The 25,260-nt window shown below is 43.1% G+C and overlaps 1 protein-coding gene across 2 annotated transcripts in view; it reads right to left on the bottom strand.

The window, feature by feature from the left end:
• myo16 (myosin XVI) overlaps positions 1 to 25,260 on the bottom strand; it is a 774,098-nt gene that overhangs the window by 484,252 nt on the left and 264,586 nt on the right. For both annotated transcript variants that reach the window (XM_051926297.1, XM_051926296.1), the window contains exons 8-10: positions 15,353 to 15,428; positions 12,919 to 13,069; positions 10,986 to 11,136 (exon numbers count right to left, since the gene is read on the bottom strand). In XM_051926297.1, the coding sequence (XP_051782257.1) occupies positions 10,986 to 11,136; positions 12,919 to 13,069; positions 15,353 to 15,428 (378 nt within the window). The remainder of the gene's footprint in view (positions 1 to 10,985; positions 11,137 to 12,918; positions 13,070 to 15,352; positions 15,429 to 25,260) is intronic.

Raw genomic sequence — 25,260 nt, 5'->3', positions numbered from 1 at the left:
AATACAATACAATACAGTTTATTTTTGTATAGCCCAAAATCACACAGGAAGTGCCACAATGGGCTTTAACAGGCCCTGCCTCTTGACAGCCCCCCAGCATTGACTCTCTAAGAAGACAAGGAAAACTCATAAAAACACCTAGTAAGGAAAAATGGAAGAAACCTTGGGAAAGGCAGTTCAAAGAGAGACCCCTTTCCAGGTAGGTTGGGTGTGCAGTGGGTGTCAAAAGAAGGGGGGTCAATACAATACAGTACACAGAACAGAACAAATCCTCAACACTTCAAACAAACAAACATGTCTCTTTCAGAAATAAAACGAACTCCATGTGAAGACAGAGGTGACAGTTCCGTGTCTCAATTAAAAGAATGCAAAAACATCTTCCTCATCATTGGGGTGCACGCCAGGAGCGGGACCCCCAACAGGAGCAGAGGATGTCTGGAGGAGGAGAGAGAAACAAAGCAAAGAGCCAAAAAGGACAGGTGCTGTTCAGGCTTTTAAGTAAGCGAAGAGCCCGCGAGAAGCACAACACGCGACACAGCAAGTGCACAAGTCCAGCAAGTAAAGGAGCAAAGAGGAGGTAAACTGTATTGATTCCCAATGTATCAGCGTTTAAGAGGCGGTTTTGGAGGAGCGTCCATGTCTTCTAAGGGTGCGTTCAGCCCCCCGTTCACAGGATATAAAATCCAACGACTGTCTGGCTGTCTGTCTGTCTGTCTGTCTGTCCGCTTTCCTCGAGAGAACTACTTAACGGATTTAGATCGGGTTTTGTTTTCTAGAATTTCCTTGAACATTCCGGTTGATTTTGCAACTTTTCTCATCGTGCTAAGTATTATAGTTCACTTGCGGTAACGATTTGTCCATGCAAATTCAAGAGACAAGTAGCGGACTGAGAGGAGGGGGAAGGTGGGTGGAGCCCTCCTCACTCATGCACCAGCCTCGGAACGTGTACCTTACCTCCGCTTAGCTAGCGAACAAGAGAACTACTTAACGGACTTAGATCGGGTTTTGTTTTCTAGAATTTGCTTGAACATTCCGGTTGATTTTGCGACTTCTCTCATTACACTAAGTATCATAGTTCACTTGCGGTACTGATTTATTTGCACGAATCCGAGAGACACACAGTAGGCCGAGGGGAGGGGATTGGGACCCTCCTCACTCATGCACCAGCCTCGGAGCGTGTACCTTACCTCTGCTTAGCTAGCGAACAAGAGAACTACTTAACGGACTTAGATCGGGTTTTGTTTTTTAGAATTTGCTTGAACATTCCGGTTGATTTTGCGACTTCTCTCATTACACTAAGTATCATAGTTCACTTGCAGGAGCGATTTATTCACGCTAATCGAGAAGCACATTATTGCGCTAATCCGAGACAGTGCCTGTGGGCCGAGGTTGAGGGAGAAGTGTGACGTCAGGAGTGGGGGGCCGGGTGGGGCCCTCCTCACTCACACGTCAACCTCGGATCATTCCTTGCTTCCACTTAGCTTGCGAAGGAGATTTCTCTATAATTTGCATGAACATTTCGTTTGATTTTGCGACTTCTCTCATTGTACTAAGCATCATAATTCGCTTGCGGCAGCGATTTATTCACGCGAATCTGAGAGAGAGGGTGTGGGCCAAGGGGAGGGGGAAGCGTGACATCAGGAGTGGGGGCCGGGTTGGGCCCTCGTCACTCACGTGCAAGCCTCCATTCGAGTCAGGTTACCTCTTGCTATATGTTGGAGCGCACCTTGCCTCCGCTTAGCTAGCGATACCTGTTTGTTTATTGATTCTTAAAGTTTGTCCTGTTTCAAAACTACGCGGGAGGAACCGCGGGGGACAGCTAGTCTGAGATAAACGGAACCTAGCATAAGATGGCACATATTTACTCTCCCATAGCCGCCACAATTTAGTTTATCTCATATAACATGTCTGTCATCTTAACTGCTGTGATATTCATTTTTAATGTTCATTCTGAAATGTTTAAGTCTGTGCCTCCGAAAAGCAACCCTATGTAGGGAATGCCATCCCTTTCGTGGTATAAGATTAGGGGGTTTGATCGTGCGTCTCACAGGGCACTGCTAATCGTTTCTCACCACCTTTGTATGCATTTTGATTGACCCGATCATAAGTGAATCTACACGTTTTATTTATTTATTTCATTCATCCATCCATTATCCAATCCACTATATCCTAACTACAGGGTCACGGGGGTCTGCTGGAGCCAATCCCAGCCAACACAAGGCAGGAAACAAACCCCGGGCAGGGCGCCAGCTCACCACAAGGCACGCACCCACACACACCAAGCACACACTAGGGACAATTTAGGATCGCCAGTGCACCTAACCTGCATGTCTTTGGACTGTGGGAGGAAACCCACGCAGACACGGGGAGAACATGCAAACTCCACACAGGGAGGACCCGGGAAGCGGACCCAGGTCTCCCAACTGTTTAAGCAGCAGCGCTACCCACTGTGCCACCGTGCCGCCCTATTTATTTAATTATTTATTTATGCATATAAGTTGATAAATATTTGTGTGGTTAAGTATCCCTACCCCCTTTTTTAAGTCTTTTTGTAATTTTACGAGTGCCTCAAACCAGTTTGGCAAAAGATTTTCTGCAGAACTCTCTCAGTCAGCCCCTGCATGGAGGCCAACTAACTAGCTGGCAAGGGTCACCTTAACAAATGGTTTTGGGTGGCAGGTGTGAAGGTATTCTGTGCCCCATTGGTCTGAAGTATGGCTGTTTGGAATTGGCTTGTATCAGAAGCCTTTAACTACCATGACGCCCTATTGGCTGTAGGGGTTGGACAGAAAATCTATAAATTGGCTTGCTTTACCTCACCTTCTCTCTCTCTCTGACCAACTGATGAAGGCGCATCTCACACACCATGAACTGAAAAGGACAACACAATGGAGAGCACAGCTCGGCAGCCATATTGAGACAGGCATGCGGCCAGTTCTGAAGAAAGCTGACCACAAATGAGGACTTAACTTAGAGACATTTTAAGTAACTGACAAGTCTGTGTGCCACCTAAAACTACACGTCACCATTTATCCGGTTGTATGCTTGCCAGTATTCAAATGTACTTTACATATATATTTTTTTTGCTCTTTATTTCACCTTATACAATTTCTCCTATTAGTAATGTGTTAGTTTTCGCATACCCCTTGGGGTCAGAGCGCAGGGTCAGCCATTGTACAGCGCCCCTGGAGCAATTACAGGTTAAGGGTCTTGCACAAGGGCCCAGCAGAGTAGGATCTCTTATGGCAGTGACGGGGGTTCGAACCAGCAACCTTCGGGATACCAGTGCAGATCCTTAGCCTCAGAACCACCACTACACCTTTTTTTTTGTTCTTTATTTATGAATATTATCAATAATACATTATTTAAATTGTAACTTAACTCCTGCTTGTTTTTTACTACACCTAATTGCCTGAGGTTATAAATGTAGACAGGAAGATGGGGAGAAGTGATATGTTACAATACCTTATAAACAGAGGTAAGTCTGGGAGATTTGAGAGCATTCTGACAAAGGCTACACATTAATAAAACAAAAGGGGGAGGCAGAGTAATATATCTCTCTATTATAAAAGAAAATCTTGAGACAAGACTATTGCCATGAGAAATTTTTAAGTCCTGCCCTCCTATTAATGGCCCAGGCCCGCGGCCCTCTCACCTCTCATTCATGTGAATGCTTTTGTCAGACACAGTTCCTGCACTCTCAGCTCTTATAAATTTTTTAAATCTTCACTTTAAGTTCCCAATTAAGGAAGATGTACTGTATTATGCCCAAATCTTATTGAAGAATTTCATCCCAAAGGGTTATCAACAGAAGAAATGAGTACACGAGCAATCCTAGCACCGAGAAAGAATGAAGTCAAACAAATTAACATGAAAATTGTCGATCAGTTACACGGCAAATTGGTTAAATGCGTATCAATAGACTCTGATGGAACAGTTGGTGGTGATGGTGTGGAAGATGAAAACATCAACTTACAATATCATGAAGAATATCTACAACCGTTAACACTGTCCGGTCTTCAACCGGCCGAATTACTGTTGAGAGAAGGACAATCGCAATGTTATTGTGTAATTTATGTCTGAGTGATGGGATATGCAATAGGACAAGATTAGTTGTATTCAAAATTGGTCAAACAATTCTGACATGTCAAATTTTAACAGACAACAAGAAAGGTCATATAGTGCATCTTCAGGGGATAACATGAGACACCAAAGGAGATCTTGATATACCATTCGTATTAAAACATTTACAGTTTCCCGTTAGAACAGCTTTTGCTGTGACAATTAACAAATCATGTGCCCAACCAGTCCACATGTGCTCTTTGGATTGGGAGAAGGCATTCGACCGTGTCCCTCGAAGCATCCTGTGGGGTGTGCTCCAAGAGTACGGGGTAGAAGACTCGTTGTTACGAGCCATTCAGTCCCTGTACAGGAGGAGCAGGAGCTTGGTCTGCATTGCCGGTAATAAGTCAAACTCGCTTTCTGTTGAGGTTGGACTCCGCCAGGGCTGCCCTTTGCCACCGATTCTGTTCATAAGTTTTATGGACAGAATTTCTAGGCGCAGCCAAGGAGTGGAGGGGGTCTTGTTCGGTGATCTCAGAATCTCGTCTCTGCTATTTGCGGATGACGTGGTTCTGTTGGCTTCATCGGACAGTCACCTCCAGCTCTCACTGGAGCGGTTCGCAGGCCGAGTGTGAAGCGGCGGGGATGAGAGTCAGCACCTCTAAATCCGAGGCCATGGTTCTTTTTCCCGGAAAAGGGTGGAATGCTCTCTCCGGGTTGGGAACACATTACTGCCTGAAGTGGAGGAGTTCAAGTATCTCAGGGTCTTGTTCACGAGTGAGGGAAGAATGGAGCGGCAGGTTAACAGATGGCAGTACAATGGTCTGTTGTGATGAAGAGAGAGCTGAGCCAAAAGGCGAGGCTGTCGATTTACCAGTCGATCTATGTTCCTACACTCACCTATGGCCACGAGCTTTGGGTAGTGACTGAAAGAGCAAGATCTTGGATACGAGGGCCAAAATGAGTTTTCTCCGTAGGGTGGCTGGACTTTCCCTTAGAGATAGGGTGAGGAGTTCAGTTAACCGGAAGAGACTCAGAGTAGAGTCGCTGCTCCTCCGCATTGAGAGGAGTCAGTTGAGGAGGAGGACACCTCCCTAGGGGTGTGTGTTCCGAGCATGTCCCACTGGGAGAAGGACACGCTTGAGGGATTATATCTCCCGGCTGGCCTGGGAGTGCCTCGTGGTCCTCCCAGAGTAGCTGGAGGAGGTGGCCGGGGAGAGAGAGGTCTGGGCTTCCCTGCTTAGGCTGCTGGCCCCGGGAGAAAACATTGGATAAGTGGTGGACAATGGATGGATGGATGGATGGATGGATTAACAAATAACAGGGACAAACATTCAAAAAAGAGAAAGAGAAAGAAATGATATTCATTCATGGGCAGTTATACGTCGGATTGTCAGGATGTTAGTCCAAACACAGAATCAAAATTCAATGCCATATTGACAAAAAGTTAATTCCGAAAAATTGTTTTTACTGAAATTTTACAGTAAAAGTTTAAGTGTATAAAGTATTTGCGTGTTAATTTCAAAGCCAAACAGAATGAAAACTGTGGCGGGCCCCAGCCGGGACACCCCTTCTACATATGTTCTGGGGGAGCAACCATGGGTGCCTCAGTACTACCCCCGGGGCGCTTGGTGGCAGCCTTCCTCGCTGATGATGGTGCCTCAGTTTCCCGCAGGGCTCCATGGGAGATGGAGTGCTCCACAGCCCTGTTGGGATCTGGTGTGGCCAGCAGGGGGTGCTGCATGGGTCCCTGAGCCGGCCTGGACAACTCCACTGCCCCGCTCAGAAGTGCAATCAGAAACAAGTGATTGCATTTAGTAGACTTTTGGCACGCAGACTTATTTTGCTAAACTGGAAGAATCCTAGCTCTCCTCTTTTAAGTCAGTGGGTAACCGATGTTTTATACTATTTGAAATTGGAAAAAATCAAATATTCAGTTAGAGGATCTGTACAGAATTTTTTTAAAACCTGGCAGGATATAATCAATAAAATTTTAGAATAAGCTCTTAAAGCACTGAGGAAGCAATTATCTCCGCATTTCTTTTTCTTCTCCATTCATCTCTACTGGCCTATTAAACTCATCAATTTAGTTATGTTTACAAGCCTTAAGTTTTACCCCGTTGGCCATGCTCTCTCTCTCAGGGTTGGGAGTCGACTTGTTTTTCAATCCTATTTTTTGTAAAAATTGATCAATTTGTATGAATGATTACAATAAAATTAATTATAAAAAAAAAAAAAAAAGAAACAAGTGATCAAGCACCGGGTGGGCTATAAAAAGGGCCAGCAACCACCACTCAGGAGCCAGAATCGTGAGGAAGAGGACAAGGTTGCCAGGGAGGAGTGGTGGTGCCAAACGGGAGTGTTGTTATCTATTATAAGTGCTTTTGGGACGGTGTTGTGGTTCGGGGGCTCACGGGGAAGACGTGCTATCAAGCTGAAGAAAAATAAAGTCTTCTTGTGTTTTACACGTGCCGAGTCGGGCGCTATATAGCGTCTATTCTCACAAAACGTATAACGCAATGAATACCTCTAACGCAACATGAAACCTAATTTTCTTTCAATTTATTACGTTTGACTATTTGTTACTGCGGTAAATTACTCGCTGTAATGTAAAATAGTTAGGTCTATTATGCACATGTAACAATTCCCATGAAAATAACAATCTGTTTAAATTGTACATCCGCTTCAACATATGCGAGTGGCAGAGCCGCGAAGTGGCTAGTGCATAGCGCCCACCCAGGGGTTGGCAAGCGAAGCAAGTAGAGGGCAGAGCCCCCTAGTTACTCTGCAAAGACAAAACACTTTCTTTCCTCCAGCTACCGTCTGATCGCACGCACGGCAGGCCATCAGTCTAAATCTGGAGGCCCGCTCTGATTAACTGGTAATTGTGTGAGTTGTTTGATGCAAGTTGTGCTACATCTATACCTATGTGCTTTTTCTTTTTAACCTTTAATATTGTTAATAATGCTCCGTATTACCCCTCCTGTCATTATGTTATTAATCGTCCTCAGTATTTTCCCTGCAGTAGTGTAGGGTCAGCTGATTTGCACGTTTCTCTCCATTTCTCCCAATCTAGACCTTCGTCAGGGCTTGGCAATTAACTTGTCATCCTTATGAGCTGAGACAAAGGGAGGTATTGGCCACTGAGTGGAGATGGGTCCAGCAGCAGAGCTCTGCAATTCAGTAGATCCACTGGACAGCCAATTGGATTGCAGGATTTTGTCACCTGGTTTACTCAAGTCAAATAACTCCTCCCCTAACCCTAAGCTCTGATTCTCCTCTTGGGGTTATACAATTTTATGATAATGTCAGGACTTGGCAACCGGAGTTCCAACATCCAGTGGTGATAATTTCGAACAGTACTTTGGTCAATCTTAACACAAACCCATTTAATAATACTCAAATAATCACCATTTATAATGGTGCAATTGGCTAGGTGTCTTAAGGACAGTCCATTATGATGGTAGCATATTGGGACATTGCTGGACTGAGGGCAGCTAAATCTCAGATCGAGATGTCCCATCTCTTTACTTTTTTTCCAGACAAAATTTGGTACTGTTCGGATTTATTCCCCCCAGATCCCGTTTACATCGGATCCAGACACCAACAATAAGATTGTGGCCTTTAATGCGCTGGTCTTGGCGGCAGATATGAAGAAAGCAATATTGGCCCCGCCGTTTCGTTCAAGTAAGGACCTGGAATATCCAGAACGGCTGACTTCTTCTGCCGCTCATGACTTGGTGGATTATTGGCTCTTTAAAATAAAGGACTAGAGATGGATGGCTGCTCTTGAATACTGTGTGGGTTTTTTTTGTTGTTTTTTCATTGTTCAATGGGAGTTATTGTTAGTATGTTTTATGGAGTCTTGACATCGGGGTGTAAACCCCAGAAAGATTTTCCAGTTTAATGAACAGTTGCTGAAAATTGATATGACGAAGATTATCCTCTCCCCTCGGTTTAAACTGTTTAGGGAGTTGGATAATCCAGATCGGTTGGCTCTGGCTTCGGCTCATGAACTGGTTCATTATTGGCTTAACAATATAGCTTAGACGGGTGGAGAGATTCTGTGCATTTTTGTAGTTTGTCTTGTGATGGTGGTAGTGGTGTTTATTGGTTATAGTATAGAGTTAAGGTTAAGAATAATTTCATTGGCCTTTTCTCTTAAAGTTGGTGTGGCAGTGTTTTGGATTCTGGTGTGACGGGATAGAACCCTTGAGGAGAATAGATTTATTATTTTGGGTGTGGAGGCTAAAAGTAGCAATGGTCAGGTCTAACCAGAATTGAAGGTTGTGGTTTGTTATATGTGATTCAAGTGAGTTGTTGATAGACTATCTATCCCATATCTTATTCTAAACTTAACCCCAGGGGGGATAGGGCCCTGATATTAAAATAGCGAGGACCAACCCTAATGTTAAAAGTTGGGTGTGAGATTTTTTATGATCGGATAACCCTTTCCTATTCTAAACTTAACCCCAGGGGGGATAGGGCCCTGATGTTAAAATAGTGAGGACCAACCCTAATGTTAAAAGTTGGGTGTGAGATTTTTTTATGATCGGATAACCCTTTCCTATTCTAAACTTAAAACAAGGTGGGATAGGGCCCTGATATTAAAATAGCGAGGACCAACCCTAATGTTAAAAGTTGGGTGTGAGATTTTTTATGATCGGATAACCCTTTCCTATTCTAAACTTAAAACAATGTGGGATAGGGCCCTGATATTAAAATAGCGAGGACCAACCCTAATGTTAAAAGTTGGGTGTGAGATTTTTACGATCGGCTAACCCTTTCCTATTCTAAACTTAACCCCAGGGGGGATAGGGCCCTGATGTTAAAATAGTGAGGACCAACCCTAATGTTAAAAGTTGGGTGTGAGATTTTTTATGATCGGATAACCCTTTCCTATTCTAAACTTAAAACAAGGTGGGATAGGGCCCTGATATTAAAATAGCGAGGACCAACCCTAATGTTAAAAGTTGGGTGTGAGATTTTTTATGATCGGATAACCCTTTCCTATTCTAAACTTAAAACAAGGTGGGATAGGGCCCTGATATTAAAATAGCGAGGACCAACCCTAATGTTAAAAGTTGGGTGTGAGATTTTTACGATCGGCTAACCCTTTCCTATTCTAAACTTAACCCCAGGGGGGATAGGGCCCTGATGTTAAAATAGTGAGGACCAACCCTAATGTTAAAAGTTGGGTGCGAGATTTTTACGATCGGCTAACCCTTTCCTATTCTAAACTTAACCCCAGGGGGGATAGGGCCCTGATGTTCAAATAGTGAGGACCAACCCTAAGGTTAAAAGTTGGGTGTGAGATTTTTTACGATCGGATAAACCTTTCCTATTCTAAACTTAACCCCAGGGGGGAAGGGGGCCCCACGAAGTTGATTTGGTTATTTTGGATAGTTCTGATGATCTGTTGATGGTGTCCTCAATTTCCATTTGTTAAGTAAAATAAAATATTTATAATAATTTGCATTGAAAGTATTTAAATTTTACCAGTAGGGAGTATTTGAATGAAAATTCTTTACTGAGTAGCAAATTATGTAATACATTTTTTCTAAAAAAAATAATAAATAGATATAGTTTACTTATATACAGGGATGGAATAGGACAGGAAGAAAAAAAATTGGAACGTAATTAGTAGGATGGACGGTTTCATTAAAATAAAAAATTTATAGTTAGAGCTTTTGTACCCATGTGTCCTTGATATGGCCTTCGGCTAATATCCCCAACCCTAATCCTAACCATAGTTTAACCAGGCATTACCACTGACGTATAATAATATAAAGTGACAACCTCCTCATCAGAGTGGAGCTCTGGAGGTCTGAGTGGTCTTCACTTCAGATAATGCAGCCATATCATCGCCAGCAGGCCAGTAGGCGCCCACTTCTACAATCCGTTTGGATTTTAATGTTCCTGACACCTGCGGTGGGTTGGCACCCTGCCCGGGATTGGTTCCTGCCTTGTGCCCTGTGTTGGCTGGGATTGGCTCCGGCAGACCCCCGTGACCCTGTGTTCGGATTCAGCGGGTTGGAAAATGGATGGATGGATGGATGTTCCTGACACAGTCCCATCTTGTGAGTCCAAGCGTCCAACACGGCATTCTCTGTTCCATGACTTGCACCTGTGACTTGTAGTCAGTGCTATATTGAGCGACGGGGTAGACAGTGGTCTTCTAAACGTTCCCTTGAGGTATGTAGACATACTCCAGTCGCTCAAGATTTCAGTCACTTGGTGTCACTTCTGCTAGACCACGCTGATACGCGACAGAAGAAGTCTGCCGATTATAATGATAAGGATTGAATGTTTATCTGGCACAATAGTTAACTGGCAAAGTGCAAGCAATCATCCGCAATCTCTCATGTCTGGATGCGGCCGACAACTTCAGCTTGAGAATTCAGCACAGACTGGCCACTTCATTGAAACATTTTATGTTTTATAAGAAATTTGAACCACAACTAACAACAGAATCCACAAGACCCCCAACCTGAAAAAACTAACAACAGCAAAGGAATCCTCAGACAACCAGAGGCAACTTTAGCCACAGTATATTGTAAAATGATGTTAAAAACGTACTTCATGTTCATTACTAGTACATGTAAATACATTCTGTTGTCACTGTTAGTTTTGAATATGACTCACTGTGACAAAAATAGTATTAGACAAAAATGGGCCAATGAACTCTTGGGTGAAATGACTAGAAAATGTAAAAATGCTCTGACATTCAAAACAACTAACCAAGTCTCCTGAATGTTAGGACATCTGCATTGTCAGTACACTGCAGAGTGGGCCACGTCCATTCAGCGTAAACTAGCATTACCGCCTACCGTTGGAATATTTAGTGTTAGTTCTTCAAATGAAATAAACTGCCTACTGGCGCACTGCTACACCCGGGCACGTCGACTGATGAAATGTTTTACCTGTTCTGTGTTGTGCCTGCCATTCACCAAAGGGCTGTCACATCCATTGTCTTGAGAAGGCTGTCGAGATGTAGCCGCAGATGTGTCTCTGAACATCGCATCTTTCTCAAGTAGGCTGTCTTGTTTGGAGATGGGCAGAGTGAACGGATTACTGTGGGATAAGAAAGGTAAGGCAGAGCGTTAAAAGACATAAATACAAAGGGAAGGATAGCAGCAGGCACAGGGCGGCAGTAAACTTTAATATAAAATATAAGACAAGGTAAAGGGTAAATAAACAAAGTGCCATTCTAACCAAGGAATTTCAATAAGGCGTACTGAATTATAGTCTATTATATAGTGCCTTTCACTTCTATCTTTCAATTTTTTATATAGTGCCTTTAATTCTATCTATCTATCTATCTATCTATCTATCTATCTATCTATCTATCTATCTATCTATCTATCTATCTATCTATCTATCTATCGTCATATGAAAAAGTTTGGGACCCCCTCTCAGCCTGTATAATAATTGACTCTCCTTTCAACAATAAAGATAACGGTGGTATGTCTTTCATTTCCTAGGAGTACTGCGGTGTTTTCCGAACAAAGATTTTTAGTGACGCAGCATTTAGTTGTATGAAATGAAATCAAATGTGAAAAATTATCTGTGCACAAATGTGGGCCCCTTGTCATTGTGCTGATTTGAATGCCTGTCACTGCTCAATGCTGATTACTTGGTTGGTGAGCTCATTAAGCCTTGAACTTCACAGACAGGTGTGTCCATCATGAGATATAAAGGGATTTAAGGTGGTCAATTGCAAGTTGTACTTCCTTCCCTTTGACTCTCCTCTGAAGAGTGACAGCATGGGATCCTCAAAGCTACTCTCCAAAGATTTGAAAACAAAGATTGTTGAGTCTCCTGGTTTAGGGGAAGGCTACAAAAAGCCATCTCAGAGGTTTAAACTGTCAGTTTCTGTAACTGTAAGGAATGGAATCACGAAATGGAAGGCCACAGGCACAGTTGCTGTTAAACCCAGCAGGTCTGGCAGGCCAAGACAAATACAGGAGCGTATATGAGCAGGATTGTGAGAATGGTGACAGACAACCCACAGATCACCTCCAAAGACCTGCAAGAACATCTCGCTGCAGATGGTGTATCTGTACATCGTTCTACAATTCAGCGCAATTTGCACAAAGAACATCTGTATGGCAGGGTGATGAGAAAGAAGCCCTTTCTGCACTCACGCCACAAACAGAGTTGCTTGTTGTATGCCAATGCTCATTTAGACAAGCCAGATTTATTTTGGAACAAAGTGCTTTGGACTGATGAGACAAAAATTGAGTTATTTGGTCAAAACAAAAAGTGCTTTGCATGGTGGAAGAAGAACACCGCATTCCAAGAAAAACACCTGCTACCTACTGTCAAATTTGGTGGAGGTTCCATCATGCTGTGGGGCTGTGTGGCTAGTTCAGGGACTGGGGCCCTTGTTAAAGTCAAGGGTCAGATGAATTCAACCCAATATCAACAAATTCTTCAGGATAATGTTCAAGCATCAGTCACAAAGTTGAAGTTACGCAGGAGTTGGATATTCCAGCAAGACAGTTGGAAATCTACAAAGGCATTCATGCAGAGGGAAAAGTACAATGTTCTGGAATGGCCAGATCTATCAGATAGATGTGAAAGGCACTATCTATCTATCTATCTATCTATCTATCTATCTATCTATCTATCTATCTATCTATCTATCTATCTATCTATCTATCTATCTATCTATCTATCTATCTATCTATCTATCTATCTATCTATCTATTTGCTGGGTCGTGAAGACATGGAAGAAAGTGGGTCACGACACCAAAAAAGGCTGAGAAATATTGAGTTTGACAACTGTGGTGTAGATAATACTTTACGTATTTCAGCCCAGTTTGGTCTGCCCATGCCCTTCTCTCCACTTACAGTCTTTTTGCTGGCATTAGGACATCCTCAACAATTTCTTCATAGGTCTCCTCTGGTGGCAGAAGGGGGATGGAAGAGTTTTCTACTCTTTGTTCCCATGTGGCTTCGGCTTTTAAGAGCATCTCTCGAATAAAACGTGAAGCTGCAATATCTAAAGAGAATAGAAAATCACATTTGTGAGAAGCAACGTAGGTCACTCCCATGAGAGTGCAATGCGGCCAAACCGGTGCCCTCAATAAACACATACAGGCAGTTTAGCGGTAGAAATTGGAGGACATTAGAACAATTGAGATGAGAATAGGCCATTCAGCCCAACAAAGCTCGCCAGACTTACTCATTTAATTCTTCTAAAATAACATCAAGTTGAGTTTTGAAGGTCCCTCCTCCACCCCACCACACTACTTGGTCGCATATTTCACATGTCTGTGGTTCTTTGTGTGGAGAAAAATTCCTTCCATTTTAGACCTCCCATTGTGTATTCAAACCACACAGTACATTTGTACTTCCCACATGTAATGCTTAACATTTACTGACATTAAATTTCATCCATCCATCCATTTTCCAACCCGCTGAATCCGAACACAGGGTCACGGGGGTCTGCTGGAGCCAATCCCAGCCAACACACGGCACAAGGCAGGAAACAATCCTGGGCAGGGTGCCAAACCAGCACAGGACACACACAAACACACCCACACACCAAGCACACACTAGGGCCAATGTAGAATCGCCAATCCACCTAACCTGCATGTCATTGGACTGTGGGAGGAAACCGGAGCACCCGGAGGAAACCCACGCAGACATGGGGAGAACATGCAAACTCCACGCAGGGAGCAAACCCAGGTCCCCAGGTCTCCCACTGCGCCACCGTGCTGCCCCATTAAATTTCATCTGCCACAAATCTACCCAGGGGCGGCACGGTGGCACAGTGGGTAGTGCTGCTGCCTCGCAGTTGGGAGATCTGGGGACCTGGGTTCGCTTCCCGGGTCCGCCCTGCGTGGAGTTTGCATGTTCTCCCCGTGTCTGCGTGGGTTTCCTCCGGGCGCTCCGGTTTCCTCCCACAGTCCAAAGACATGCAGGTTAGGTGGATTGGCGATTCTACATTGGCCCTAGTGTGTGCCTGGTGTGTGGGTGTGTTTGTGTGTGTCCTGCGGTGGGTTGGCACCCTGCCCAGGATTGGTTCCCTGCCTTGTGCCCTGTGTTGGCTGGGATTGGCTCCAGCAGACCCCCGTGACCCTGTGTTCGGATTCAGCGGGTTGGAAAATGGATGGATGGATGGACAAATCTACCCAAGAGGAGAAGACAATCTGGAAAAAGAGCTGGCACTAAATTTCCAAAGACAGAAAAATAAATATTCACTCATAGCTTCCCCCTTTAAACTAAAGCTGAAAGTCGACACTTCAGTCACATAATGATTGCTTTATTTCCAATCCATTGTTTTTGGAGTACAGATCCAAAATTATGAAAATCGTGTCACCGTCCAAATGCTTATGGACCTGATTGAATATCAGAAGGGGAAAAATAACATCTTGCATCACTACAATGAAATGACATCTCAGTTCCTGACAACCCAGTAAGACATTAATAAAAAATAAAAAAGGGAATTGTGTTGGCACCCTGCCCGGGATTGATTCCTGCCTTGTGCCCTGTGTTGGCTGGGATTGGCTCCAGCAGACCCCCGTGACCCTGTGTTCAGATTCAGCGGGTTGGAAAATGGATGGATGGATGGAAAGGGAACTGTTCAACAAAAGGAGCGAGTATAATTATTTAGTCTTTTTAAGTGCAAAGTAAACTAACATACATTAAAAAGTCTAATTCATCCAGCACATGATTTTCCCCACATAATGTAAGGCTGTGATTTTAACAGTAAAAAAAAAAGTCACGCTTATTATATCTGCAGGGCAAAAATCTGCTGGAGCAACGACAGGCCTGTAGCTCCTCACAAGGCTAGCGGCTCTGCCAAAATTAACTCGGATTGAATGAACAGCAGGAAGCTCTCGCATCTTCACACACAAACGTCATCACGCAGAAGATCAAACTGTGTTCAGGGATGACTGAAACACGCAAACCTGCTGACAACTCGATTTTGAAATTTGATCACAAGGCTTTCCCTCTGGTGTCGGCTGATGGAAGGAAAAAAAAAAACGCCACCTGGGCGACGTCAAAGTCAACTGAGGGACCGCCAGGTCAACACTCACCGGGGCAACGGCAGGTGAGGAGGACAAGCAAATCACAGTGACCAGCCCACCCTCCTCCAAACTGTTCTTGTATGTGAGAATCATTCATTCCCACGTCCCAAGGATGCTCTGGTCATTTACTGAATGATCAGCCAAATGAAACTAAAACCGAAAGAATGAAGACACTGCTGGGGGAAATTAAAACTCTCAGCATTTTAATTAGCACTGAAACAAAACATTCACCACTCGGCGATACCCACCTGAGGGCTTCTCAGCATTACAGTTAAGGAGATTGGGGTTGGCGAAATGACTCAAGAGCTGCATGACAAGGTGGGCCTGTGAAAGACAAAAACAGAGAAAGGAAGGAAGATGAGCTTTAGATGTCACTGAACCGCAAAACACATAAAAGGTGTCTGGCCATGAATATCACTTGTTATAAAGCACAGAATAATATGAAAGGTGCCATTTATCAGACAGAAAAGGCACAATATGATAGACTAGCCAACCCGTGGCGTAGCATACGCCACATAATTATGTATTGATGGGTGAACACTTCCTGAAAGACACAGTTGTCCAAATGGGGTGGGTTTGAGGATACGACTGTGAGTGAATGAAAAGATGGAACTCTAGAGAGAGCAACATGCAATTGTCCGTGACTGAAAACTGGGTTTGGCAGATACAGGCATACAGTGGATACGGAAAGTATTCAGACCCCCTTCAACTTTTCACTCTTTGTCATATTGCAGCCATTTGCTAAAATCATTTAAATTATTTTTTTCCCTCATTAATGTACACGCAGCACCCCATATTGACAGACAAAAAAAAGAATTTTTGAAATTGTTGCAGATTTATTAAAAAAGAAAAACTGAAATATCACATGGTCCTAAGTATTCAGACCCTTTGCTCAGTATTTAGTAGAAGCACCCTTTTGAGCTAATACAGCCAGGAGTCTTCTTGGGAAAGATGCAACAAGTTTTTCACGCCTGGATTTGGGGATCCTCTGCCATTCCTCCTTGCAGATCCTCTCCAGTTCTGTCAGGTTCGATGGTAAACGTTGGTGGACAGCCATTTTTAGGTCTCTCCAGAGATGCTCAATTGGGTTTAAGTCAGGGCCTGGTTGTCTCCACACATACCGCTTAGAATTAAGGCCAAAAAGTTCTATCTTGGTCTCATCAGACCAGAGAATCTTATTTCTCACCATCTCAGAGTCCTTCAGGTGTCTTTTAGCAAACTCCATGCGGGCTGTCATGTGTCTTGCACTGAGGTATGTGTGGAGACAACCAGGCACTGCTCATCACTTGTCCAATACAGTCCCCATAGTGAAGCATGGCGGTGGCAGCATCATGCTGTGGGGGTGTTTTTCAGCTGCAGGGACAGGACGACTGGTTGCAATCGAGGGAAAGATGAATGCGGCCAAGTACAGGGATATCCTGGACAAAAACCTTCTCCAGAGTGCTAAGGACCTCAGACTGGGCCGAAGGTTTACCTTCCAACAAGACAATGACCCTAAGCACACAGCTAAAATAACGAAGGAGTGGCTTCACAACAACTCTGTGACTGTTCTTGAATGGTCCAGCCAGAGCCCTGACTTAAACCCAATTGAGCATCTCTGGAGAGACCTAAAAATGTCTGTCCACCAACGTTTACCATCCTATCTGACAGAACTGGAGAGGATCTGCAAGGAGGAATGGCAGAGGATCCCCAAATCCAGGTGTGAAAAACTTGTTGCATCTTTCCCAAGATGACTCATGGCTGTATTAGCTCAAAAGGGGGCTTCTACTAAATACTGAGCAAAGGGTCTGAATACTTAGGACCATGTGACATTTCAGTTTTTCTTTTTTAATAAATCTGTAACAATTTCAAAAATTCTTTTTTTTTGTCTGTCAATATGGGGAGCTGTGTGTACATTAATGAGGGAAGAAATTAATTTAAATGATTGTAGCAAATGGCTGCAATATGACAAAGAGTGAAAAATTGAAGAAGCTCTGAATACTTTCCGTACCCACTGTATCTTTTTGAAAGTTTGGCCCTGTGTCTTATCAATTGTCATTGCAAAGGCCAATCTAACAGGAAATTGTCTGTGTGTAAAAGTAAAAGGCAAGTTTGAATCTGATGGGGTCAGGGATATCCGGGGAATAAGGACAGTTTGTGAGGTAGGAGCTGCGATAGTCTTACACTCCAGTACATTGTGGTGAATGCTGGTAACAGTCAGTCTAGTGCAATTACTGAGACTTCTTGCTGGCATGAGGTTTCTGAGAAGCATGACGACTGAACCAATTTTAATTTTGAGTTTATGCAGAGGCATGCCAGTGGGAGTAAGACTGCTAAGAAATTCTTCGGGGAATGAAAGTTGATGTGCGGGATCGTCTGTGATGATGGAGTCAACGCTGGTGAAAGTTACTTTGTCGGTAGGGATAAGTTTCAGTACTTGTTCATTAAGGTGTAGCGAGTCGTCTTTGGTGACGCTTAATATAGCTCACGTACTGAGTTGTTCCGGAGTCGCAGTTGAGAAGTCGATGTCGCCACATAGTTGTTGAACGGGATCAGAAATAGAAAGAAAATAATGGGAAGGAAATGTTGCAGGTGTTCCTTTTTTCCCGTCTTGCGAAATCTTGTTCGTGAGGAAGAGCTGTCATATTTGTCGTCAGTGTTAAGTACATGCATGTGACGCCACAAAGGTTCCTTGTTAATGCAACTGGCGACAGTAAGTGCTAGAGTTGGCGGGCGGAGCTCTGTCATGCGTACCCCATGACGCAGAAGGAGGGTTAGAGTTGGTGGGCAGAGTTCTGTCTTGCGTGCGTGCGTATCCCATGGTCAGGTGACTTGGTGGATTATATATAGAAAAGCAGCAGGAACCGAAAAGAACAAATGAAAAGTCAACATGGCTCAGAGGTGCATGTGGACTGTAGCAGAGATGAAAGCGACTGAGGCGGTGTTTGATGAGGTGCTGCGTGACTCGAGAGCGAGGGTGGACTCGGGAGGAGGGTTAGAGTTGGTGGGCGGGGCTCTGTCGTGCGTATCCCATGGTCTTAGAGTTGGTGGGCGGGGCTCTGTGAGTCGGCGGGCATCTTGCTTGCCATGGACTTAGTGAATTATAGATAGATAGATAGATAGATAGATAGATAGATAGATAGATAGATAGATAGATAGATAGATAGATAGATAGATAGATAGATGTGAAAGGCACTACAGTAATCCCTCACTTATCGTGGGAGATAGGTTCCAAGGCTGACCGCGAAAACTGAATTTCCGCGAAGTAGGGACACCATATTTATTTAATTATTTAACGTGTATTTGGACGTTTTTAAACCCTCCCTGTATTGTTTACAACCCACCCTTTACTCTATTAATAACAGGGACAACTGCTAAGCAATATGAAATCGGTAGATAAGTTTACACTTACTGTATAGCGAAGTACACGTAGCTATATATGACGTGATGATGGTGATGAATATGCTGCGTAGTAAAAATGATGACGATGAAGGTGATAATCCCCTGAATGCAGTAGCAAGAGCACGTTAATGCTGAATGAGTGAGATGAGACTTCCTGGTTAATGCAGCACTCCGTCGCTGAGCCAATCAGCAGCACACAGGAACCTAACTGCGTGCTCTGATTGGGTAGCTTCTCAGCCATCCACCAATAGCATCTCTTGTATGAAATCAACTGGGCAAACCAACTGAGGAAGCAAATACCAGAAGTAAAAAGACCCATTGTCCGCAGAAACCCGCGAAGCAGCGAAAAATCCGCCTTATATATTTAGATATGCTTACATACAAAATCCGTGAAGTCGTGAATCCGCGAAAAGTGAACCGCGAAGTAGTGAGGGATTACTGTATATAATGATAGATAGATATGAGAGGCACTATATGATAGATAGATAGATAGATAGATAGATAGATAGATAGATAGATAGATAGATAGATAGATAGATAGATAGATAGATAGATAGATGTGAAAGGCACTATATAATGATAGATAGATGTGAAAGGCACTATATAATGATAGATATATATGAAAGGCACTATATGATAGATAGATAGATAGATAGATAGATAGATAGATAGATAGATAGATAGATAGATAGATAGATAGATAGATAGATGTGAAAGGCACTATATAATGATAGATAGATATGAAAGGCACTATATGATAGATAGATAGATAGATAGATAGATAGATAGATAGATAGATAGATAGATAGATAGATAGATAGATAGATAGATAGATAGATAGATAGATAGATAGATAGATAGATAGATAGATAGATAGAGTGATCTGCAGGGAGTATCGCAGCACCCCAAACCCCAGACACAACTGTACAACACCAGGTCCTGGGGATAAATAACCATTTTATGATTAAGGTGGTATCTCTCAACAGGCTTCTGCTCACAATACACAACAGAAAAGTCCCCAGTTTCTCTTCCCTGTGTGTTTCCCTTCTTATACTCCACGTCTCAACAAGCTTGTTCTCCTTCTCCCAACTCCCACTCCTTGTAATTTTGCGAAGGGCCACCTTTTATGTGGGACCCATGAGTACTTCCAGTGCCCCAACATCACGCCAGGGAAGTACTTGCAGGTGCAGAGTGATGTCCTTAAACAAAAGATGACTTCCATTGCAGCTCCCCAAGTACCATAGCATGGCTGCACAATAGGACTACAGCTCTCAGGTTGCCCTGCAGGAATACCAAAGGAATCACCAGCTGCTGAATGCTGTCACCCTACATATCTGGGGGTTATCTGTCCACAGTGGACAGTTCTATTCTGGTTTTCTGGCGAGTCCCGTTCTGCTGGTAACCGCCAAACCCCGACTTGTCCATCGGATTGTGTGATTAATCACTCCAGAGGACACGTCTGCACTGCTCTCGAGTCCAGTGGTGTTTGGTGGGCTTTACACCACTGCATCCGATGCTTTGCATTGCACTTGATGATGTCAGGCTTGGCTGCAGCTGCTCGGCCCTGGAGACCCATTCCATGAAGCTCTCTCTCTATGCTGCACTGTTCTTGAGCTTTTGGAGGTCTGTAGCTATTGACTCTGCAGAAAGATGGTGACTTCCGCACACCTCAGTATGCGCTGTCCCCACTCTGTGATTTGACGTGGCCTACCACTTCATGGCTGTTGTTCCCAGTTGCTTCCACTTTGTTATAAGACCACTGACAATCAACTGTGGAATATTTAGTAGTAAGGACATTTCACGAATGGATTATTGCACAGGTGGCATCCTATCACGGTACCAGGCTTGAATTCACTGAGCCCCTGAGAGCGACCCATTCTGTCACCAATGTTTGTAGAAGCCAGCAGTCTGCATGCCGAGGAGCTCGATGTTATACACCTGTGGCCATGGAAGTGACTGGAACAGCAGAATTCAATGATGTGGAGGGGGGTCCCGATACTTTTTTCGTGTATGAAGGGCACTATATAGAAAAGAAGGATCTGAAATACACTGTATGCCATGTGGTAGATAGAGAGTGAGAGAAAAGGAGAAATGGCCCTGAAGGAAACTGTAGACATCAAGAAGAGTTACAGGTTATGTTTATAAAGTTAATTTTATTTTGCCTGTTTATTCAATCACGAATGAAAAATATTGTTGACAAAGCAATAATGAGTAAATAAGCCGAGACAATATTTAATTGTAAATAATTTCAATATTTGAAAAGCACTGTTCTTCTTGAGCGCATCACTATGAATAATTAGAGAGCACAAGCCTGGAATGTAAATGCAGCCCACGGTTGTGATTAATGAGACACATCAGCCACATTACAGGAATCAATTTTGCCTTGAAGGGCGTTAACAGAGAGACGGAGAGAAAGCGGATGGATGATAAAAAATCATTAGAACATTAGAGGAACGGCAAAGCAAGAAGTAATTGAGCCAAAAAAGAATAAAACACAAAGAAAAACACCGCGTGAACTAATGAGTGGGCTTCAATGTCCAATGGTGGCGCTGTAGTAGTGCGGCTGCTTTGCAGTAAGGAGACTGTGGAAGATTGTGGGTTTGCTTCCCGGTTCCTCCCTGTGTGGATAGCACTTTGAGTACTGAGAAAAGCGCTATGTAAATGTAATGAATTATTATTATTATTAATGGCACAGAGTGGAATTCAAACTCAACATGGCAACAAAAATGTACCTCGAACTTAAACAACTCCAGAAAGAAGCAGCTGGAGTGACACAAGGAAACATTCCATCACTCTGTATCACCAAAATGACACAACACAGCGGTACAACAAGACATGTAAATGATGTGTAAGGCACTATATAACAGAAGAGGGGATAGGAAAGATGACAAAAAGTGCTCTTTACATGCAAATAAAAGATTAACTGGAATAAAAGGTGTGGGAGACACTAGATAGATAGATAGATAGATAGATAGATAGATAGATAGATAGATAGATAGATAGATAGATAGATAGATAGATAGATATGAAAGGCACTAGATAGATAGATAGATAGATAGATAGATAGATAGATAGATAGATAGATAGATAGATAGATAGATAGATAGATAGATAGATAGATAGATATGAAAGGCACTAGATAGATAGATAGATAGATAGATAGATAGATAGATAGATAGATAGATAGATAGATAGATAGATAGATAGATAGATAGATAGATAGATAGATAGATAGATAGATAGATAGATAGATAGATAGATAGTGACATCATCCATTCTGCTGTTGCTAAGTTACAAACGCAGCACCCTGAGGCGCTTGTGCTAATCGCTGGAGACTTTAACCATGTGACGCTGGACAAAACATTACCTGCATTCTCCCAGTATGTGGACTGTAACACCCGGGGAAATAAGACTATTGACTTACTGTATGCAAACGTTAAAGACGCATACAGTGCCACCCCACTGCCTGCGCTTGGGAAAGCAGATCATAACCTGGTTCTGCTTCAGCCTCACTACAAACCAAAAGTGAGAGTCCTACCTGTAACCACACGATCATTCAGGAAGTGGACCCCGGAGGCTGAGAATACTCTGAGAGAATTTTTTGGAACTACAGACTGGGATATCCTGCAGGGATCTCATAATGAGAACATTGAGGAAGTTGTTGACTGCACTACTGACTACATCAACTTCTGTATGGACATTGTAGTTCCAGTAAGAACTGTACGCTGCTATGCTAACAACAAGCCATGGATCACAAGTGACATCAAGGGCCTTTTGAACCAGAAGAAAAGGGCTTTTAAAGACGGTGATCAGCATGAGCTCAAGCGCGTGCAGAAGGAACTCCGAGTCCAGCTCAGGGCAGCGAAGGAGCAGTACAGGAGAAAGCTGGAGCAGAAGTTGCAGAATAACAGCATGAAGGAAGTGTGGGATGGAATGAAGATCATCACTGGTTGCAGCTCGAAGCGGGGTGCCACCATCGAGAGAGACGTGAAGAGAGCAAACCAAATGAACAACTTCTTTAACAGGTTTGACCACCCTAACCCACTCTCACTCTCACCTCGGAGTACTGCACCATCCAAACATCCTTCTGCTGATACCAGCATAGGAAAGACATCCCCACCCATAATTACAACAGCGCAAGTGAGCAGAGAGCTGAGGAGACTTTGTGCCAGCAAAGAAGCGGGTCCAGATGGAGTATCGCCATGACTGCTGAAGGTCTGTGCATCGGAGCTGGGGAGCCCTCTACAGCGCATCTTCAACCTGAGCCTGGAACAGGGGAGAGTCCCGAGGCTTTGGAAAACATCTTGTATCACCCCAGTCCCAAAGATATCACGTCCGAGTGAGCTGAATGACTTTCGGCCTGTTGCTCTGACATCACATGTGATGAAGACCATGGAGAGGCTGCTGCTTCACCACCTTAGGCCACAGGTTCAACACGCCCTTGACCCTCTGCAGTTTGCATATCAGGAGAAGGTGGGAGCGGAGTATGCCATCATCTATATGCTACATCGATCCCTCTCTCACTTGGACAGAGCTAGTGGTGCTGTAAGAATTATGTTTCTAGACTTCTCTAGTGCCTTCAACACCATCCAACCTCTGCTCCTTAGGGATAAGCTGACAGAGATGGGAGTAGATTCATACCTAGTGGCATGGATCGTGGACTATCTTAAAGACAGACCTCAGTATGTGCGTCTTGGGAACTGCACGTCTGACATTGTGGTCAGCAACACAGGAGCACCGCAGTGGACTGTACTTTCTCCGGTCCTGTTCAGCTTATATACATCGGACTTCCAATACAACTCGGAGTCCTGTCATGTGCAAAAGTTCGCTGATGACACTGCTATCGTGGGCTGCATCAGGAATGGGCAGGAGGAGGAGTATAGGGACCTAATCAATGACTTTGTTAAATGGTGCGACTCAAACCACCTACACCTGAACACCAGCAAAACCAAAGAGCTGGTGGTGGATTTTAGGAGGACCAGACCCCTCATGGACCCAGTGATCATCAAAGGTGACTGTGTGCAGATGGTGCAGACCTATAAATACCTGGGAGTGCAGCTGGATGATAAATTAGACTGGACTGCCAATACTGATGCGCTGTGCAAGAAAGGACAGAGCCGGTTATACTACCTTAGAAGGCTGGCGTCCTTCAACATCTGCAATAAGATGCTGCAGATGTTCTATCAGACAGTTGTGGCGAGCGCCCTCTTCTACGCGGTGGTGTGCTGGGGAGGCAGCATTAAGAGGAAAGACGCCTCACGTCTGGACAAACTGGTGAGGAAGGCAAGCTCTATTGTTGGCACGGAGCTGGACAGTTTAACATCTGTGGCAGAGCGAAGGGCGCTAAGCAGACTCCTGTCAATTATGGAGAATCCACTGCATCCACTTAATAGTATCATCTCCAGACAGAAGAGCAGCTTCAGCGACAGACTGCTGTCACCGTCCTGCTCCACTGACAGATTGAGGAGATCGTTTCTCCCCCAAACTATGCGACTCTTTAATTCCACCCGGGGGGTAAACGTTAACATTTAACATTATACAAAGTTATTGTCTGTTTTTCACCTGCATTATTATCATTCTTTAATTTAATATTATTTATTGTATCAGTATGCTGCTGCTGAAGAATGTGAATTTCCCATTGGGATTAATAAAGTATCTATCTATCTATCTATCTATCTATCTAGATAGATAGATAGATAGATAGATAGATAGATAGATAGATAGATAGATAGATAGATAGATAGATAGATATGAAAGGCACTATATAATAGATAGATAGATAGATAGATAGATAGATAGATAGATAGATAGATAGATAGATAGATAGATAGATAGATAGATAGATAGATAGATATGAAAGGCACTATATAATAGATAGATAGATAGATAGATAGATAGATAGATAGATAGATAGATAGATAGATAGATAGATATGAAAGGCACTATATAATAGATAGATAGATAGATAGATAGATAGATAGATAGATAGATAGATAGATAGATAGATAGATAGATAGATATGACAGGCACTATATAATAGATAGATAGATAGATAGATAGATAGATAGATAGATAGATAGATAGATAGATAGATAGATAGATAGATAGATAGATAGATAGATATGAAAGGCACTATATGATAGATAGATAGATAGATAGATAGATAGATAGATAGATAGATAGATAGATAGATAGATAGATAGATAGATAGATAGATAGATATATGAAAGGCACTATATAATAGATAGATAGATAGATAGATAGATAGATAGATAGATAGATAGATAGATAGATAGATAGATAGATAGATAGATAGATATGAAAGGCACTATATAATAGATAGATAGATAGATAGATAGATAGATAGATAGATAGATAGATAGATAGATAGATAGATAGATAGATAGATAGATATGAAAGGCACTATATAATAGATAGATAGATAGATAGATAGATAGATAGATAGATAGATAGATAGATAGATAGATAGATAGATAGATAGATAGATAGATAGATAGATATGACAGGCACTATATAATAGATAGATAGATAGATAGATAGATAGATAGATAGATAGATAGATAGATAGATAGATAGATAGATAGATAGATAGATAGATAGATAGATAGATAGAGTCACACATGCGTGCCTGATGGTCACCTTCAAGGTATGTGGTACCACCCTGGGGTGGGTGGATAGGGATATGATGCATGCTAGAAACCTCTCTTTGAGGTCAAACGGAGCCAGGAACGCCCTGTCTCTTGATCTCTGGCTG

This window comes from Erpetoichthys calabaricus, chromosome 4, assembly GCF_900747795.2.
Source record: "Erpetoichthys calabaricus chromosome 4, fErpCal1.3, whole genome shotgun sequence".
Classification (NCBI taxonomy): domain Eukaryota; kingdom Metazoa; phylum Chordata; class Cladistia; order Polypteriformes; family Polypteridae; genus Erpetoichthys; species Erpetoichthys calabaricus.
The sequence above is the reverse complement of the archived record's forward strand: the minus strand, read 5'-3'. Positions and strand labels throughout refer to the sequence as shown.